The 21,596-nt window shown below is 33.5% G+C and overlaps 1 protein-coding gene across 3 annotated transcripts in view; it reads right to left on the bottom strand.

Moving 5' to 3' along the window:
* Rpap2 (RNA polymerase II associated protein 2) overlaps window positions 1-21,596 on the bottom strand; it is an 86,273-nt gene that overhangs the window by 63,318 nt on the left and 1,359 nt on the right. For all 3 annotated transcript variants that reach the window (XM_063254211.1, XM_063254213.1, XM_063254214.1), the window contains exons 3-7: window positions 18,144-18,258; window positions 15,731-15,829; window positions 15,471-15,536; window positions 13,507-13,595; window positions 902-937 (exon numbers count right to left, since the gene is read on the bottom strand). In XM_063254211.1, coding sequence (XP_063110281.1) covers window positions 902-937; window positions 13,507-13,595; window positions 15,471-15,536; window positions 15,731-15,829; window positions 18,144-18,258 — 405 coding nt within the window. The remainder of the gene's footprint in view (window positions 1-901; window positions 938-13,506; window positions 13,596-15,470; window positions 15,537-15,730; window positions 15,830-18,143; window positions 18,259-21,596) is intronic.

Raw genomic sequence — 21,596 nt, 5'->3', positions numbered from 1 at the left:
AATATACATAGCAGAACTTTAAAACAATAAAATGGGGAAGTTTCTGGGCCAAGAAAAATATGCTATGGGGAAGTATAAAATAAAAAAGGTAGGGAAAAGAAAGCTGAAAGCAAGTTTGTGGATGGGAATGGAGAAAAGATGACACACTTTTTCAGTATTGTCATTTTTAAAAAAGTTAGAATCTAATCAAATAGGGAACTATCATATAAAAAGAAAAGTAAGCATGATTTAAAAAATCAATTCAACTTTCATGTATTTCATACTTTCTCTCAGAACTTAAAAGCAATTTTATTTTTCCCATTCAAGGCTGAAGCTATAAAAAGATGCATTAATAAACGTCTTACTATGGTACCTATTATGTGTCTAAGGTAGTGACTAATAACTAGGACCGTTTATTGTGAGAGTCAAAGGAGATATTTGGATAGCCAAAGTTAGGCAAGGAATACTATGAGGAGGGTTCAGAAAAAAAAAAAAAAAATCACAACCTGGGATTTATATTAATGCTTTAGATGTGCTTTCAAATATTTAAATAACTGATATAACAATGTCTTGAACTCCTGTAAAATAAGATCATAAAGACCTTTCAACAAATGTAATTGGCACAATCTAGCTGACAAAGAAACACAGAATCTGAGATGGAGGTTTTGTTTGGGCCATATTTCAACATGTTCAATTAGACTTCCATAGTAGGAACAGCTGTACAATAAATCATACAGATCAAATACATCATTTTACCATCACAAAAGCTGAACACATCAAATATTTCTTTCTGTGCGTTAGAATAGGACACTTAAAATGCATCAGCACAGAAATCTAAGAGCTCATATCACTTAGGACACTCCTAATGTTTTTATTAACATGAATACTATATAGAAGGTAATTGATACTGATTTAACCATACCTTTGTCCTTCCTTTAGGAGCTGAAAATCAGGTTGTCTGTGACAAAAACATAGAAATAGAAAGTTGAAGGCAACTGACAGGTCAAATGCTTTCAAATGCTTTTGATAATTATATTGGGTAGACAACATAGAGAACAGTTCCAATAAGGATATTTTCTTCAAGCTGCTTCAGGGTAGCTTACAGTACATTTATAATACTGTTATATAGCCAATAAGTATCTTTAATTTCTGAGAAAGCAGTTATATTGTACTATGAGTGTGAATTATGAGGTATGATAAATACGGTGAATGTTTAAATGTAAAAAGTCCCATTAAGAAAAAGACAGATTGCCATTAATTTCCCTCAAGATATTCCTTTTTGCTTCAAAAACACTTATTCTATTGTTCTTGCTATTGTCTGAAACAGTTTTGGGAAGTCTTCTTTCTTGAGTATCTTTAGTCACACTGTCATGGCTGCCTTAATGTTACACATCAGTTAAAAACATTTACCTTTCACAGTCATTTTGACTTTGGGCAAGAGCTAGAGATCCCAACTAAACAGATCCAGTAAATAAGGTAGATGAGGCCATATTATACCATTTTTATAAGTTAGCTTTTCCATTGGATGGCACTCGGCACTATTCACTATTTTTTTGTTTTTGGACACAGAGCCTCACTTCATAGTTCAGACTAGCCTCAAACTGCCTACCTCAGCTTCCCAAATGCTGGGATTATAGGTGCACACTGGTACCACATCTGGCTCATTCACTATATTTTAAATAACATCTTGTAAAGACACTTACCAAAGACGATTTCTAGAACTGCTTCAAAAAGTGGTAAAGATGATGAAACAAGTATGCTCATAGCAAAGAGAAGTGTTTTGAAGGAGATTACTACCATTGTGTCTTATTGTAATAAATCTTTTAAAACACTTAAACATTTATAGTGTATATATATTATGATCACATACCTCATTATGTAGTTTGAGTGATTTACTTTAACTCTAAGAACAAATTGGCTATTCAATATCAGAAATCTCATTTGCCATCATGATATTAAAAAGGGAGGCATATTCTTCCAAACATCACAGACAGTGACATGCAGACACATACTCACACCAGACAAAAAAAGGAACAAATACCAAATGAATTCATAAGGACAGGAAAAATACTTCTAAAGTGACTCTGAAAATGCTACCTACCTACCTACCTACCTACCTACTTATTTATTGGTGCTGGGGATTGAAGTCAGAGAATCGTACATACCAGGAAAGTATTCTTTCACTGAGTTATACCTCCAAATCCCCAAATATGCCTTCTAAAAACTGAAAAACATAATATACAAAATGAAACTAAGAGTTAGGTATGGTGGTGCAGGCCTATAATCCCAGCTACACAGGAGGCTGAGGCAGGAAGATTCAAAATTCAAGGACAGGTTGGGCGACTTAGTAAGACTCTGTTTCAAATTAAAGATTTTTTAAAAATGGCTCAGTTCAAACACCAGTACTTATAAAATACATTGGCTGGGCATGGTGGCACACTGCTGTAATCCCAGTACTCGGGAGGCTGAGACAGGGGAATCATTCCAAGTTCCAGACCAGTCTGCGCTACACTGCGAGTTCCAGGCCAGCCCAAATTGCATAGGAACACCCTGTCTCAAAAAGCCAAGAAACAAAAACACAAACAAATAAACAAAAAACCCCCCTACACCCACATATCTGCAAACACACTTACTGATATGGGCCTATGTGTACATTACAGACAAGGTAATGCACTTGACATATAAATCTCATTTATGGCCCGAAGTAAGAGTCCATTGACTTTGTGATGCTGCACATTTTTCAATTAAAAGGTCATATTTTAATATATGAAGAAAGCCAAACTCCTTTGAATTATGACATTTCAAGGCTACCAGTAAAAAATGCGAGTCACAATTATTTTTCTGTATTAAACATCAACATCTTATTAAATATCTGTGTTATTAACATCAATGATGAAACTATTCTCTAGACAATACATTTGTCTTTTGTTCAAACACAGGAGGCATGATAGGGAACGGGCTCTCTTGTCAATCTTCTCAGTTGAGGAAAGCCCCACTAACTAAGCCATTCTTTCCTATCATAGTGCTTCTTAGTACCACAAATCAGGAGGCATATAGGGTTAGGTCAATTAGTTGCCATTCCTGCTCAGGAGATTCTTAAGCAGCTCAAGAATCTCTAAGACTAAAATTAAAAAATTAAAGTTGATGAGCACAGAACTGTTTCAAAGTGATTTACTTTTAATTTTCCGTTACCTCTTAGCTAAGAGGATGCTCTTCCATGCATTCCAATTATCCTATCTGCCCACTGCTTTCCACTCAATAAAATTCTAGTCATAGCAGCTACCTATAATTAGCTAGTCACAGACATGATGGTAATACTAGGAAAGACGTGATAGTAATACTAGGAAAGACGTGATGGTAATACTAAGAAAGAGTATCATGTTATAAGTCTTGAAACAAGTACAAATAATAGCTGTTCAGCAGAGAAGTCCACATGCCCTCTCCAAAGGGACTGTTTTACTATAATTTAAAAATTGGGCTGTGTAAGTTTTCATATTAACTGTCAGTCATATAAGCTACTGTAATGGTAAAAAAAATTTTAAATCACAGTTACACCAAATAATTCAAGACAGTATCTGTTAAGTTCCACAAGAAATGCTGCAATAGTAAATTAGAGACGAAGGAAAAACTTGTTCCTGAGCCAATCAAAGTTTCAGAGAGGAATCATTTCAGTTGGGCTTATAAATATAGATCACTTTGTACAGGGGGGATCTATGAGGATTCTCTCTACCTTCTGTTAATTTTTACAGTGAACCTAAAGCTGTTCAAGAAAATCAGTCTACCTGAAAAGGGGGAAAAAAAAGACATCAGTTTGTATACAAAGGCTGTTGAAGTTAACCCTATGAATCTTGTGTTGGGGTTTTATTCACATAGTCACACTCCTTCCTTTAAAAAAAAAAATGCTGTGATGCTTAAAGCTACTCTACTTCTATAAAAACAAAAAATCCTAGCCCTGTCCTTCAACCACATAGGCTTTTAACCTCATTTTGACCTCTTTGTCTCCCCCAGCTTTGTTCTTCTGGATTGGCAGACCTTTATATGTTTTTCTTGGGTCCTGTCAGTAAAGAAGACTGCACTCATCATTTTCAATTCCTTTATCTTTTATTCACTTATCAATTCTCTGCCTTGTGGACTCTATACCAATCACTCCTCTGAAATGGCTCTTGGTAACTTATCACCAATTATTATAAGATTGGTAAATCTAATGGATATTTTTCTTTTTTTGTTTTTTAAGGAGGAGAATCAGTATAAAAGGAAATCTCAACAGAGGGAGAATAAGTCATAAGGTAAAGTCCTGAAGAGAGAATATAATCACTAACAAAGAGGAATGTGATATATTAGCAATGAGGAGAAAGAGAAGTAGAGCCCATATGAAGAAAATAATATTGAAAGAGATGCTGCTCAATGTCCTCAACTGTTTCAATAAATCAGTAGCTTCAGGGTTTAGCAGAAAAGATCTGAATGTATCACATAGCTAGTAAGAAATGAAGAGGAGAAAATGGAGTAAACAATGGTGAACAAGGCCAAAAGAATGCAGAGGGTAGGCTTGGTGCCAGACAAATCTACTGGGCTTAAATGTCAAATTTCTCTATCTCAGCCAGGTATCCTTTCCTATATCACTACAAGCCTCCAAGTCTCAGTTCAACCATCTATAAAACAGATAATATAATATTTCCTTAAGAATGCTGTGAGAACTGTATTAAGTGAGATAGCTTAAAGTACTAATGTTCTAATTTGAGAGCTTCCTCCAATCATGTTTAGCAATCTTATCACAGAAAAATAAAATATGTCTGAAGCTTGAGAAGGTAGACAGGACAAAAGGTTAAAGGAGAAACCACCTAGCATAGTCTTGAGAAGACAAAACTGTAACGGCTGACAGGACCCAAGAAAAAAATATAAGGGTCTGCCAATCCAGAAGAACAAAGCTGGGGGAGACAAAGAGGTCAAAATGAGGTTAAAAACAGACTAATAGCTGCAGATGAGATGGAGGTTGTGGTCACAAACTGGAAGTTATTTTAAGATCTTGAAAGAATACCAAAAAGAATGAGATCTGAGTATGCCTAATCAAAATGTAAACTTTTTTTTTTTTTGTCTTTTTGGGACAGGGTTTTGCTCTACCATTCTAGCTGGCTTTAAACTCACTATGTATCTCACACTGGCTTCAAATTCAGTTACCTTTCTGCCATGGCCTCTGGACCTGCCGAGTAATGGGACTACAAGTGTACACCACCACACCTAGCATAAATGTTATTGTGATGCAACAACTTAAAATAGTTTTATGAGAAATCCCCAGCTCCACAACTTTATTCTCTCTTGGAGATGAAAACTCACTATGTTGCTAAGGTTAGCCTTGACCTTTGGAACTCAGATAGTCCTTCTTTCTCTGCCTCCTAAGTAAGTAGGCCTGCAGTACACAACACTGCACCAGGCCTGATATTTTTGAAAATTAAAAGCAAATCTAGTTTCTGAACATAAAAGAAAAATTAATATATGTAAGTGCCTACTACATAGTAGGTAGGTAAAGGGCCAGAGGCATTTGTAGTTCATTAGCAGACTGAGTGCTTAGCATGCACCAGCTTCTAGGCTCAAGTTACACAATTAAGTAAATAAAAATGTATTAAATTTAAAAGTTGTGATAAAATATATGTAACAGTAAATTTACTAATCCAACTTCAAAGAATCAACAACTGGGATCTTGTCTTATTAAAAAGCTTTTACACACCAAAAGAAATCACCAACAGTGAAAAGACAACATGGAATGGGAAAAATTTTAGCCAAATGGCCCTCAGATAAAGGACTTTTTATTGAGAACGTATAAAGTACTGAAAAACACCAGAGCCCCCCAAATTAAAAAACCCAAACCAAAAACAGGCATCTGAGATAAATATGTACTTTTCAGAAAAAATACAAAAGGCAAATAAATATTTGAAAAAAATGTTCAACATTATAGGTTGAGAGAAGCAAATTAAAGTAACACTGAGATTCCATCTCACCCCAGAAAGAATGTCGAACATCAAAAAATCAACCAATAACAAACACTGGCAGGGGTGTGGGGAAAAAGGAACCCTTCTCCACTGTTGGTAGCAGTGCAGACTGATGCAACCACTGTGGAAATCAGTGTGGAGATTCCTCAAAAAACTAGGATTAGAGGTTCCATTCTACCCAGCTCTTCTCCTTTTGGGTATCTTCCCAGAAGAATTAAAAAACATACCACAGAGATATGTATGCACCCATGTTTATAGGAGCACAGTCTATAACAGATAAGTCTTAGAAACAACCCAGATGCCCAACAACCAATGAAAGGATAAAACAGAAGTGTGTGATATTTTTACACAATGGAGTTCTGCTCAGCCATAAAGAAGGATAAATTTGAGACTTTTATAGGTAAATAGATATAACTTAAGACCATACTCATAGTGAAATAAATCTGATTCACATGTATAAACATCACATTGTTTCCCTGGTATAAAAAACTTTGAGTAAATAAGGTCTAAAATGCACAATAAATAGGCAAGGGGGAAAGGATATAAATAGATAGGAAAGGGAGAAGGGAAGAAATGCAAGTTATACTATTCATGTTCCTTAATTCATTACAAGGGAAGATTTGTGCTAATATCAATTGGAGAAATTTTTGTGCCCATATCTTTTACCCTGAACAACTACTTTAAAGATAACATGTAACACATTATTGTTATTCTATTATTTTGTTTTACCTTTTTCTATAAAAATAAATTTATTGGGGCTGGGGATTTAGCTCAGCGGCATAAGCACCTGCCTTGCAAGCAGGCGGTCATGAGTTCGATCCCCGGTACAGATAAAAAAAAATTTATTATTTCATGCATTTTTAGGTATATAGTTCAGTGCATTTACTTTAAGCACACGTGTATTGTACAGCTGTCACCATCATTGTTCTCCAATACTTTTTCTTCTAAATTGCACCCTTGGTAGCTTATATATTATTTTATCTTCACACAGGTTACAACTTTATTTTTTACAGGTAAGGAAACTGAAGCTTTGAGAGGTTAACTGACTTCCTCAGATCACATAGCTAACAATTAATAAATCTAGTTTCAAAACTCAAGCTGGATTTTTAAGTCTTCAATCTTTCCTCAGCATGTTGCGATTAATGTCAGAAAAAAGATTCCTAAAAAGGATACCACAAAAAAGGTTGTGAGGACACCGCCTTTGCTTAATCCCTCTCATAGGAATTTTCTGTACTTTAATTCTCTTTTGTTTAATTTTTCTGACTTCCGGCAAAGAAAACACTCATTGTCATTTCTTGATGTTTAGTAGAATCTTTTTTTTTGGTCTTTTTCCTTTTTATCGGTACCGGGGATTGAACTCACGACTGCCTGCTTGCAAGGCAGGCGCTTATGCCGCTGAGCTAAATCCCCAACCCCCATTTCTTGATGTTAACTGTTTAACTGACACTACTACTCCTGATTCCCAATGTATAAAATAGAGAATGGTACCAGATATTAAAATAAATTTGAGTTTACTCAGGAATTAAGAGGAAAGGTTCAATATATAATCTCAATTTGTTAAAGGCTCTAAATTACCTAGCTTTCTTTTCTGTACTTCTTGGATGAACTTTTAACTTTTTGTTAAAATCGTTCTTCCTCTTTTATGCTAAATATCTTCCATTCCCTTTTTCACAATTCAAACTGCCCTGCATCTGGTTCTGGGAGGTCAACTAAAAAAACAAGTAGCCAGCTCAGTTAAAACTTCCTTCATGTTTCATTTTATTTCTACTAAGACATAAATTAAATGATTAAGTTTACCAAAGTAAACCTAAAACTAGGAATAACTTGAGTATGTATGTATATATGAATGTATATGCATGTTACTTAAAATATGTACATATACACATGCATGTGTGTACATATAGAGAGTCTGCCAAAAAATGTATACACACTTCAGGAAAAGAAATATAGTATGATGTTTTTTCAGCAGATGGTATTACCCTTATATGGGAGACTCTAGGGAATATTGTATATTGCAAAAAACCCACTATACCACCAGTCCTTAGAGAAGAAACTGAAAAACCATGTGGAGCAATTTCAATGATCCAGGTTACCCAAGCAGCAGCTCACTGTGCTAATAAATGTTGGAAGCTAATGGCCACCACTTGAGCACCTCCTGTAACTGTAGAGGTCAAAGGTAGCTTTTGACCATTAATCTCAAATGTCTTAAGGCATTTAATATTAAAGTATTCACACAAGTTTTTCTTTTCCTAAAGTGTGTGTGTAGGTATATATACATTTTTTGTACAGTCTTTATTATTGGAGATATATATGTATGTATATAAAACGTACAATCAATGGAAGCAGCATATTATAACTCCCCCATAGTGGGAACTTTCCAAAAAATATTTTGAGATATTAAAATCTGTTTTGGAAAGCTTTTATTTTGCACAATGAGCAACAGAGGTGGCTCTTCAGGAAGAGGTTACAAAAGTTAGTTCTGCAGAGGTTTTTGGCTTCCGCATCTCTGAGATTATACTATGTTTATTGCCAAGAAATGATGTGTGAAAATCCCCTACTCTGGACCACATGATGGCGCTTTTAGCTCTGTCAGCATTAACCATTCACTCCAATTTGGTCTACAAAATCACATTTGTTTTTCATTGTTTGTTCTTCCTTTATAGCTTCTGGCTCACAATTCATGAAAATTTCCTCCTTCAAAAACTTTTCTGAGCCTAAACTGAACCAAAGATGACTTATAAACATAAACATATCACTCCCTAAATCAGCACACAGCCTCAGTGTATCAAAACTGTATGTAGTCTATTTTTGGCCATTAAATGGGTAAAAAATTACTAATTGACACAAGGAGAAACATCATACTGCTTTATAACCTAAACCATTCCAGGTCAATGCTTTGTTTTTAACAGGAGATTAAGACTCATTTTGTGAAAGGTTCTGTTGCTCTCCCTGTCTTTTAAGGATAAATTTCAGATATTTTCTCAGATCTTAAAAATGAAGGACTTCAAAGCCTTTCTGATTCCAAAGTCTTGATCTAAGTATGGTACTAAAATTTACTATGAATTTGTCTAAATTGTTCTTGTAGTCACGTACACATCTGTATTGATAAGAAAATAAACATACTATGCTATGGCTCATAAATTTTAAGGGACACTACTAGATTTTAGTAATTTAGAATCTGAAAAATAAACTTATACTGGTGTGTGTTCATAATAATGAAGGATCAAAATTGATATTCTATTTCCAAAAGGTGTATAAGACCAGGGTGTCCCCAAAGAGGTCAACTTTAGATTGTTCAGGATATAAACTAAAATATTTCTGACTTTTCTTTGTAATTTAAAAACTGGTCCCATCCTTTATCACCTTTATCTTTATAGACTAAAGAATTCAAATTATTAAAGCCAGTAACTTTTATTCTTTAATCAGACTTCGTTATAAGATAGTATGTTTATCTAGTCTTACGCTGATAATTTTCATTTATAAATAAGACATTTCCTTATCTAAAAAACTTCACGACAGTAGCAGTGACTAAAGACACAATGACTCAGAACTTTTAAATAATAGAACTAAAAGGAATAGGTTAAGTGCAACTTTCTACTTTTCCAAATGAGGAGACAGAATGAGGTCTAATGCTGATAAGCAGCTCTTCTACAATAAAACACTTAAAAACCTAAGCAACAGTTAACAAATTTCAGACGAAGGGAACTGCCACCAGCATTTTACAAAAGCAAGAGTAGAAAATAACATGGATATTTCAATAACTTTTCCCCCCAGTTATATGCATACATCAGGTCACAGTGTAAAATGCATTCATGATAGTAGTCAATTTAGAAGTCATTGCAACAAGGTATCTAATTCTTTCAGTAGATTTAAATTTTTACTTTTATTTTAAAATTTGTTAATTTACTACTATGGTAATAATTTTACTTAGTACAATGACTAAGCTAATAATATATTTCTGCATTAAATACTAAATGATACCTATTTAAAATGGGTCACATTTTCCCTTTAAAGAAAAAAGACTAGTTCTGAATATTATTCCCTTTACCATCTATGAACAGAGAGATCTTCTTTTAAGTGTCACATTCCACAGAACTTATATGTCTCAACAACTTTTATATGCTAAACAAATTTTTCCAAATAGCGAATTCTAGGATTCTGATCTTTAACAAACATTGAAATAAACCAAATAAATAAATAAATAAAAATTTAAAAAAGGAAAAGAAAGACCAAATGAAACAAAACAAAAAAACAACACACCAAAAAACAATCCCTAAAAAGTTTGTGCAAAAAACAGTGACCTCTAGTGGACTCATTAAATGATATTGGAATAAATCTTGTCCCTAACAATGTAAAGTGAAAGTAACACTGCTACATCTAGATAAAAAATAAACTGATACGGTTATAAAACTGAAAAATAAAATATAAAATTAAGGGTTACTGTTATAGTATGTACAATGGGACAAATATATATTTATAGATTACTTATTGGTTTCTTCTAATCATGTGGAAAATGAACAGAATCCTGGTCTTATTCAGAATCTATCACTAGCTTAAAAAAATTTAGCCTTTTTGAGATTGTTTAATGAAGCTGTTAGGTTAAGTCTAGGGATTCCTTCCTTAAGCTCTTTAATTGTAATTCTTTCTTAAAGAAGAATTCTTCTTTTAAACCAACACCATATTAAATTCTGCTCAAAAAAGTTTTGCTGGTTTCCCAGTACTTGAGAATAAACCAAACTTAACTTGGCCTCTTATTACTGGCTATCATTATCCTTTTCTTGTCCCAATATACAGAAATTTCCTTTAATCTATGAGAGATACATTACAAGATTCCACCCCGCTGAGGATGCCTAAAACTGTGGATAGTACCAAACCATACACGGCATATATGTGTGTGTTTGTTTGTTTTTTAATAGTCACTAACAGGTGAGTAGTGTATACAATATGGATACAATGGAAAAAGAAGTGATTCATATTCTGGCAGGACAGAAATAGGAGATTTTTTATCACTCAGAATGCTGTGAAATGTAAAACTTATATCAAGTTTTGTTTATTTTTGGAAATTTCCATCTAACATTTTCAGACTACAGTTGACAGTGGGTTAACTGAAACAGAAAGTGAAACCATGGCCAAGAGAGGACTACTATGTACTCCTTATTTCAAGTGAGTTTGTGTTCAATACCCCAATCCACCGCCATTAATTTTTCTTACTTTTGTTTACTATTTTTCATTAGGCGACTTCCTAATCTTAGTCACTTACATTGCATATACCCAATACAGTTGGTAAAAAATTGTTCTGCGATCTCAATTAATTATTAAACTCACAAGTTTTTCATTTGTTTGTTTGTTTTTAAGACAAGATCTTACCATACAGTTCAGGCTGACCTCAAGTTTACTATACAACCCAGGCTGGCCTTGAACTCACAACAATGTTACTAGCTCAACCTCCTAAGACTAATGTGTGCACCACAGTGCCTGGAAACAGGTTGATTTTTATACATTTGCGTGTGTATGTACTCGTCCATGTGTAGCTCCTGCCAGGAACTAAGCACATAATGCACATTCTGGATTTAAATTACTAGTTTAGATTAGGCAAACATATTCCATTTTCATTTTTTTTAGTGAGGTAGCCAAGGACATATAAGTAAGAATTTTAAGAACAAAGTGACAGGGTTTTAATTTCTGGGGGAAAGTAGGCTTCTGAACATAATATGGCATGATATTAGGAAAAGATTAAAGGAAAGAAATTAGCTAAAAGAAGTACCAATAACTATGTTTAAAGTAAGTATGAGGAAAAAAATAAGAGATAGCATAAAAGGTGGTTTGGTAAACAGTTTGGGGCATATGTAAGACGGCACGCACACAGGGTTAAATTTAATGCATATAGGAGCCTTTTGGAAACAAAGTTAACAATAATTTAAGAAAACACTGGTCTTGGGGAATGGAATATATCACTGTTGTAAGGTTGAAATGGGTGTCTGGTGAAAGAAATATTGAAACAGGAGAAAAAGAGAGTGAAAAGTAAAAAAAGGGCAATTTTCCAGTTATCTTGGACAACGCAATAATCTTATAATCCCCAGATGAGAAATTTGACAGTTATTTGTGAAACAATGAACAATTTAGTCCTCATTATGTTTAATTCAATTAAGGCCATGGGTAAATTTTACATATTTGAAACTACACAGGATTGGATTGACAGGCAAAGATCTGTTATCAGAGGCACTGTCATCACCACAGTTGAATTTAAGAGTGGGGTACAATATAATAGCCATCAGGTAAGACTTCAAGCTTTCTTAATTTGAGGCAAAGTGCTTTAGTTAATTGCATCTCATTACATTTTGGTTAGTTAGTATAGATCTTCACTCTATTCCCACAATGAGTTGTTGTAACACTTAGCTATGAATTATATGGGGTATTATTTAATCTCATTTAGCCTTTGAACTTTCTAGACAATATAGTCCAATTACCATAATGATTTTTGCTACCTTTATATAGAATCACATTGCTTCATTCTTTATGACAAATTTTTTCAAATTTGGCATCTAGCAAAATACTGCAGATGTTTAAGTATCCCCCAAGAGGCAAAACCTCTGCAATGACCATAAACTTTTTTTTTGTAAAAACAAGCAAGCAAACAAACAAACAAACAAAACTCTATTTTTTAAAAAAAAAACTGGGTCTCTTTAAATCTATAAAACATTGTGCTGTTTTTTTTTTTGTACCAGGCATTGAACTCACAACTTTGCACTTGCCAGGCAAGTGCTTGTGCTGCTGACAGTGTGCTAATTTTAATAAAAATGAAATGAATTAGTAAAACTTTTTAACTTTAGTATACACAGTTTCTAAGTGAGTTCACTTGGATTCCAAGACCTAGTATCTTCTAAAAACATTTACTATTCTTAATTCAGAACTATGAGATGATCAAGGTTCATACACATTTCTGGCACAGTAGAAAGTTAAAGTTAAAGCTCCAGTTTGGTGATTAAAGCTAAAACAGTAAACAAATAGAATTTGCATGTATTCGGATTTTAAGTGTAAAATACGTTGAGAGCTGTTGAAGCTGGAAACTGACCACACATGCAGGGCTTCCACGTGGTTGTGGCATGGTCATCCTAAAAACAAAGAGTACCCAGGGAAAGCCACCTGAAGAAATTGCTTCCATCCAGAAAAACACCAAGCCCCTAGATAATACCAGCAGTGGGTTACAGAGGGGTTAAAATTGACATCATTCTTCTAAGTATTTAAATAAACATGCTACACTGGTTGAGCAGTTTCTTCTATCAGGAGAGGAAGGGCTCCACCTGACCCTAGCTTTTGTCTCTTTATTTTCTCACCCTCTTGGGGTCCTTCACCCCAAGAACCTCAAGAGCTACATGGGCTGAGGCAAAAATTCTTAATAATTATTCTAAAAATGGAAACATTTCCCCAAAAAATGTGTGAAAAATAACACTACTGAAAACTAAACCTATTCTCAACTTAGCTCAAAAAAAAAAGAAATTATTAGAAAAATGAATGAATGTATATTAATAATGATTTAAATTACCTGTCTTCTTCTCGAACCCATACTGGAGTTTTGGGAATTTGTGCTTCAAAATACTTAGATGCTTTGTAACAAAAATTGCTGCAAAAAGACTGAAGAGTATATGTTAACAACCAATATAAAGAAGAAAGAATAAAACACAAATGTATAGTTGAAAGAGCAAAACAAAAACACATGAATCTTCTATTACCTTTGGTCAGAAATAAGGTACAGTACCTTTGAAGGTTTTTATGTGTTCCTCCCTAACAGTATAGCTCTCCACATTTCCCAGAGATAATACGTTTGGTATTAATCATTCTTTTGCTTTTCTTTAGCTTCATTACCTATTGTATATCCCTGTAGAACAGCATTCAACTTTGGTTATACAGCAACTTTATCTGAATGAAATAGTATTGTTATTCTTTTCTTTTGTTCAAATTTTGTTTTTAAAATTTGTAGTTATAGCTTTTTCGTCATATATTACATTGAACTATATTAGTGTATTACACTTTACTGTTTATGGACACTGAGTTGTTTCTAATTTCTTGCTATCACTTCAGTGTTATTTATGAAGTTTTTTTTTTTTGTCTTTTTCCTTTTTATCAGTACCGGGGATCTAACTCACGACTGCCTGCTTGCAAGGCAGGTGCTTATGCTGCTGAGCTAAATCCTCAGCCCCTTATTTATGAAGTTTTTAGTGACAGTTTATTAAAATTTTGGTAAAATATACATAATGTGAAATGTACCATATGAGCCATTAATTGTATAGTTCAGTGCCATTAAATTCATTCTGTTGCATCATCACTGGCATTCATCTTTGGAAGTCTTTGCACCTTACAAAACTGAACACTATCCCCATTAAACAGTAACTCCACATTTCCCATTCACTGAAAAGCACTATTCTGCTTTCTATTTATGAATCTGATTATAATACATACCTCATTTAAGTGGAATCAAGTAACATTTGTCTTTTTACCCTGGCTTACTTCATTTAATATGTCCTTTAGGCTCAACCATATTGTAACATGTCAGACTTTCCTTCCTTTTAAGACTAAATATTTCAATGTATGCATATACCACATTGGCTAACCCAGCTATGAACATTCTCTCATAAACATACTATACTGGTGTACACAGGCAAAAATTAAAGTTGCTTTAGGGTATGTACAAAGAAATAGAAAGATGTGCTCATAAACATTATGCCAAGTGGCTGGGGATGTAGCTCAGTGGAAGAGAACTTGCCTAGCATGCTTAAGGGTCTGGGTTCAATCTCTAGCATCACCAAAAAATGTACTTAATATAGTCATACTAGTCATTCAAATGTATTATATAAAAGTTTCCTATCAGTTTATTTATTATATACTCTCAATATGAATCTATGGTCTATTATAGGTGGGAAATATTTACCTCTGGCTTTTCACTTTTTGGAAACCTCTAATAAATGAAAGTTTTAAGCTTTAATGTAGAAAGTATATCGGTTCTTCTTCCATGGATTATAATTTTCTATATTAAGATATTCTTCTCTGAGTTTATGATCTTTCATACTACTTTCAAAAAAGATCTACTTTTACATTTAGTTCTTTAATCTATCTGCTTTGAATGACAGATGGGGTCATTTTCATTTTTTCCATCTGGATAACAACTGTATCAGGATTACTGAAAAGCCCTTCCTCTCCCCAATGACTATCCAATATTTCTACCGTCATGTATCAAATGTATCCACATATGTGGCGAGTCTGCTACTGGATCTTGTTCTATGATTTACTTTCCCAGATTTTTGCCAATATGCACTTTAGATTTTTAAGTATTCAAGTTTTAATTAAAGCTTACACAAGGAATGATTTTTAGTACTACTTTAATTCAAGTACTTTTAAACAACAACAAATTTTTGACATGATTCTTTTTTAACAGGCAAGTTTTATTTTTAAATTCTAGTCAACATTATATTAAAAATTAACTGACACATTGAAAGAAGCCTTTAAACTTACCTTTCTTTCAGTAATATCATAGACTTTATTGGTTTTGGTAGAAATTTTGTATTTCTGTTTTGGTACCTAAAGAAAAGAAAGTTTAGCTTACAAAAGAATCTGAGTAATAAACAAGAATTTAAATTATAAGATTAAGTCATCTACATGACATATTTTTGGCTTACCCAAGTTATTAATGACCTTACATTTCTTTTCCTGTTCCTTCTACAAAGTATTATGGTAAATAAAAAAAAAGCCTTTTTAAAAAAAGTAGTACTTACGATGCCCAGCTTCTTCTGACATAAAGGATAACCACAGAATTTGATAATTGAACGTTCAACCACAACATCACTGTAGTGAGCAGGTGTGATAAACTTCCCCTATAATGAAATCAGAAGGGCATTTACTCTCAGATTTATGGAAAAAGGCATTTCTTGGGTCTCTAGTTCTTAAGAATCTCAACTGAAAATACACGGATAATAACAGTATCTATCTCGCTGGGTGTGGTGGTACCTGCTTGTGATCCTAGCACTAAGGAGGCTGAGGCAGGAGGACTGCTTTGAGTTCAAGGTTACCCTGGACTACACAGTGAGTTGAAGGTCTGTCTGAACTACATAGTGAGAACTCTCTTAAAAAAAAAAAAAAAAAAAAAAAAGGTGCCTACTTCATAAGTCTGAAGTTAAAATTAGAGAAAATGAAGGAAAAGTTTTCAAAGATGTGTTTGACATATAATAAACATTATAAAATGATAATTACTATTAAACTGTCATACCAGATTAAACATCTTTGTACAGTACACAATTGAAATAAATCTGGGGCAGCAGGAAAAGGTAGGGTCATAACTATACTAAAACTAAATGATGACAGTATCTTTTATTTTAAAGTAAGTACTATTTTTTAAAAAAAGCACTATTCTAGAAATTCACCTAAACCACATCAAGTAATAAAATGTAATTTTATCTTTTTAAAGTATAATTTTTTAAAAAGCATATAAAAGGTGGTGTTATGACTCCTAAACAAAATTTTGTGCAAAAATCTTTCTGCTTTTTAAAAAACTGTAGGAGAATATGAAGTTGTGATAAATTAATACCAAATATTTTCTTTTTGACTTTATGTTTAATCTCAATCCTTCTAACTTTCAAATATTTTTCAACAAGGTATCTTTCTGTTTTTACAGGGATTGAAGTACTCTATTGAGAATAAGAGTTTTACGTTTCAAATGAAACAGTTTTGGTTTGTCTCTTTAACATATATAGATTCAGATGCAGTTATCACTATCTACTTCAACATGTTTATGTTCATATTCTTCTTGTTTAGAAAAATCTCTGAGGGCATCCCACTTTCTGGGCCTCCTTCTGTCTCTCTTTGACAGAAGTTTCCTTTCTCTCAATAAATTCTTCCTACTCTTGACTTGCATTGTTCACATGTATTTTGGCCTTTCTTTTCAATCCTGGACTTCCTTCCAACCATCAAAAAAAAAAAAAAAAAAAAAGTCACAAAAGATATAATCAACACTTGGAGAATGCCAAGGAGAGAAAGCAAAGAGACCAATAAGCAGCTGATAATTGGATGGAGGTAAGAGTTTGCTTTTGTATCACAGGTCCTAGATTGTAACTTGTTGAGGTAATTAAAAAAATATTTTTTTTTGGTATTCAAGATTTTTTTATGATGATGATTTGTCCTTGGATCCATATTACCTAAGCTACTTTCAATCCACTTTCTGGGCCCCATTCTGCCCCTCTCAGACAGAAGTTTTTTTCTCTCAAATTCTTTCTATTCTTAAAAAAAAATCTCTGAGTTTTAATTTTTCTCTTAAGGACTGAGAATATAAAAGAAATTTTGCTATTCATTTAAAATTTTAATAAAGCTTTTCAAGAAAACAAAAGTTAATTCTGTTGTGAGTTAAGTCAAAGTATATTTTGAGTATTTAAAATATCAAAATAAAAAAATCAAAATCAATGAAATAATTAAGAAAAATCTGTTACTTAACATAGTATAAAACAGAATATTAGAAAACTGACACTTGTAATCATTACTATAGAGAGAAATCTAAGGATATAGCAGACTACAAGAACTATAAATTAGAAATAAAATGTAAATTTTCTTAATTTTTTAAATTAAAAATTTACTTTGATTCATAATTATATATATTAAGGAGACACAATATAATATCTTGATACATATCTACATCGTGGAATGAGCAAATCAGGATATAACATGCATATTATCTCACATACTTATTTCCTTCAGGTGAGAACATTTAAAATTCATTCTCAGTAATTTTAACACATACATTACTTTCAAATATAGTCATTTTGTAGTGTAATTGTTTCTTTTCTTAATGCATTTCAAAGTTATGACACAAGTAGTTGCTTATCTTAAAATGCATGATTTAAAGCCAGGCTGGTGGCTCATACCTGTACTCCCAGCACATAGAAGGCTGAGGCAGGAGGATTGCCAAGAATGAGTTCAAGACTAGCCTGGAATACATAGTGAGTTCAAGTCCAGACTGAACTACAAGCAAGACCCTGTCTCAAAAAATGAAAAAATGAAGACAGCTAAAATGCATGATTTATAATGTATGTACCAGCATCTAATGACCGAGAACAAATTTAAGATTTCAATAAAAGATGTGTCATTTTGCAGAGATTTAAAGGTATTATACTATAACACTAATAATTTTTCAACACATACACATTCCACTAGGAATTCCTCTGTAATGTTCTCTTCTAATAGCTGTTCGACAATATGCAGAGCTTTTCTCTCAAACTCAATCTTCTTTTTCACAGCTGCTTCCAGTTCTGCTTTCCTAAAATTTTAATAAAACATTAATGTATTTAACTGTACAAATTTTTTATTTTAAAAGCATAACAGAAAAAAAAGAATACAAATGATACAGAATTTTTTAAAAGGAAATTAACACCAATTAATATATTGTATATTATAATATACACTAAACACTATAATGTATACTATACACTATAATATACACTAATTAATAATTGAATATTGTTATCTTAGAAGTAGTTGTTCAGATTACAATTACAAAGTCTAGGCATAAAAATAAACAATGAGAGCACAAACTTCTTTCTGATGAAGGTGGATATTACAGTTATCTTGCATATAAATACATACCTTTATGTATGTTTATTGTATAAATTTTATTTCTCCAACATTCCATGCTTTAAAATCCAACAATAAGCTGGGCGTGGTGGCTCATGCCTGTAATCCCAACACTTGGGAGGCTGGGGTGGGAGGATCGTTGCGAGTTTGAGACCAGCCTGGGCTACAAAGTGAGTTCAAGGCCAGTCTGAACTGCACAGCGAGACCCTGTCTCAAAAAGACAAAAAAAAAAAAAAAAAAAAAAAATCCAACAATAACCTAACCCACTATCTTGTAAGTTTATAGCTTTTAATGCTGTTTGTTGTGGTTTATGTCAGTGGCCCCAGGCCTCATGGGTTTACACTATGCATCTGTGATTGGTTCACTGTTTTTTTTTTTAATTTTATTTAAAGAAAGACTAAACAAAACAGAAAACGGGTAGAAATAATATAGATGTTCAGAGAAAAAATAAACAATAAGAAATCACTAGTTGATGTTTACATACTGTCCTTTTACAAATAGTTGTTCAAGATACAAAAGTGGAACATACAAAGTGGGAATTCAAACAGCGAGACTGTCAACAGTCCTGTTCAACTATCCAACAAAAACTTAGTAATATGGTTATCAAACCTATACACTTAAACATACATGCAGTTATCCGTATCTTCATTTATGTTGAGATTAAACAAACTAAAGCAGGCTAAAATCATTCTGAACAAAGAGCAATAGTATTGCTAGATTTCATATCATGACACTCCGGGATCAGCAATGGGTACTGTGGTGTCTTTTTTTTTTTTTAATTTTATTTAAAGAGAGACTAAACAAAACACAAAAGGAGTAGAAATAATATATACTTTCAAAGAAAAAAATAAACAGTAAAAAATCACTAGTTGATGATTATAGATTGTCCTCTTACAAATAGTTACTTAAGATACTAAAGTGGAGCATATAAAGTGGGGATTCAAACAGTGAGACTGCAACCAGTTCTGTTCAACTACACAACAAAAACTTAGAAATATGGTTATCAATCCTTACAAGAGTCTGTGTTCCATCTTACCTCTTTAAGACATCCTATGTGTGCCGAGGGCACCAGTGCTAAGCTGAGAACAATGCCTCCACTGGCAGACAGGTTAGGTACTGGGAGAGTCACGTCCAAATTGACCCTTACAGAATTGAATTGTTTTATATTTGTGCAAATCTCCTCAATGTCTGTCTTAATAGTAATTAGCTGGATTGAAAGTACTATATTTCAGTTTAAATAAATTTATAGTCACTCCCCTCAACAATTTGCTGTCCTACAGATTGTTTCATTATCCTGAGTTATCTACCCAAAAGTGTTTATTGGGGCTTGAGCTCAGTGGTAGAGCACTGTGGCTACCATACCTAGGATCCTGGGTTCAATCACCAGCACTACACAAAATAAGAAACATACCAAAAAACATTTGGTTTGGCCAGGTGTGGTTTGTACTCTTGTAATCCCAACACTCAGGAGTCTGAGGCAGAGGATCACCATGAGTTCAAGAACAGCCTGGGCTACACTGTGAATTCAAGGCCACCCTGAACTACATGGCAAGACCCTGTCTTGAAAAACAAACAACCCCCACAACCCCAAACATTTGGTTTAACAGTATTTCTCAAGTTGTACAAAATGTAATCTTCACATGTTGTGGTTAATTAGTGTTGAGGGCAGTTGCAAATCACTGTTGGAATCAATATTAACTATATTCTTACAGCAATTCCTAAAGCCAAGTTAATCACACAGTATTTTCTAAAATAGATTCTCAAATTTATCCAGTTTCTCTATTACTGGGTGATCACCAGTTCTAATGTCTTAAAACTTTTCAAATTTCAATCTCATCATTCAGTTTCTTAAAGTTTTGCCATTTACACTTAGATACTCTAAACTTCTCACCATTTCTACTAGATATAGTACTATGTGAACAGAATTTTGTCTCTCTAATCTCCTAACCTCTTTTCTTCCCTTCCTCAGAATGTCACATAGCAGCCTAGGCATTCTTTGAAGCTGCCAAGCCTTTTCTTATTTCAGGGTCTGCACACATGCTGTCACCTGTGGCTAGAAGTCTTTCATCACTAACTGCCTGGTGAACATTTACTTAGCCTTCAGGTCTCAGTTTGTTACTTACTTTCTTAGAGAAGTCTTTCCCTGAAAACCCAGTCAACTTTCATCTAAATTGAGCTTATTAGTTCCTCCTAATATCACGGTTTTTTTATAGCACTCATTATGATTTGTAATTATGCATTTATTTGATAGTTCTCTGTTCCACTAGGCAAGAACTGTATCAGTTTTGAGCAACATCATAGTCACACGGCCTAACCCAAGTCTGGAATATCCTATGACCAGTAAATAATTGTTGTAGTTTGTGTATGTCTCTACCAAGTTTCATAGGGGGAGGGCAGGGTTTAGAGGTGACTGAAACTACAGAGTGTGATGCTGCAATTAGGGTGTGAGTGCTACACTTGCCCTAGGAAGATACCCTGCATATAATGTAAGAGACAAAAAGAGTCTTTATGACTATCTTCCTTGTTGCTTTTTTTTTTTTGTCTTTTTTGTTTTTATCTGTACCAGGGATTGAACTCACGACTGCCTGCTTGCAAGGCAGGCGCTTATGCCGCTGAGCTAAATCCCCAGCCCCGCTTTTGTTGTCTTCTGCAGCCATGACCTGTTGCCCCTCTACCATGTATCATCCTGCCTTGGAGCTGGTGGATTATGGCCCCTTTAAACTGAGCAAAATAAATCTTTCCTTCTTTAACTTTGGGTGTAACATTTTGTCTCAGCAACAAAAAAATTAAGACAATAATTTTTTAAAAAAATTAATAAATTAAGACGAAAGCCAATAAAAAATTGTCTTCAATAAAGTGATGTCACACATACACATATCTTGATCTTCTTTATAGACTGCTATTCTAGAAACCTTTTCTGACATAATATTTTGCCTCTTTAGGAGCCAAAGGACAGTATAGAATACCTTTTATTTTTTTAAATAAAAACCTGGATTTGATGTAACAAAAAGAAATGGTTTCTTG

This window comes from Cavia porcellus, unplaced genomic scaffold (assembly GCF_034190915.1).
Source record: "Cavia porcellus strain 051 isolate PalLab524CR breed Dunkin Hartley unplaced genomic scaffold, mCavPor4.1 scaffold_1, whole genome shotgun sequence".
Classification (NCBI taxonomy): Eukaryota; Metazoa; Chordata; class Mammalia; order Rodentia; family Caviidae; genus Cavia; species Cavia porcellus.
Note: the sequence above shows the minus strand (reverse complement) of the source record. Positions and strands in the feature narration are given on the sequence as shown.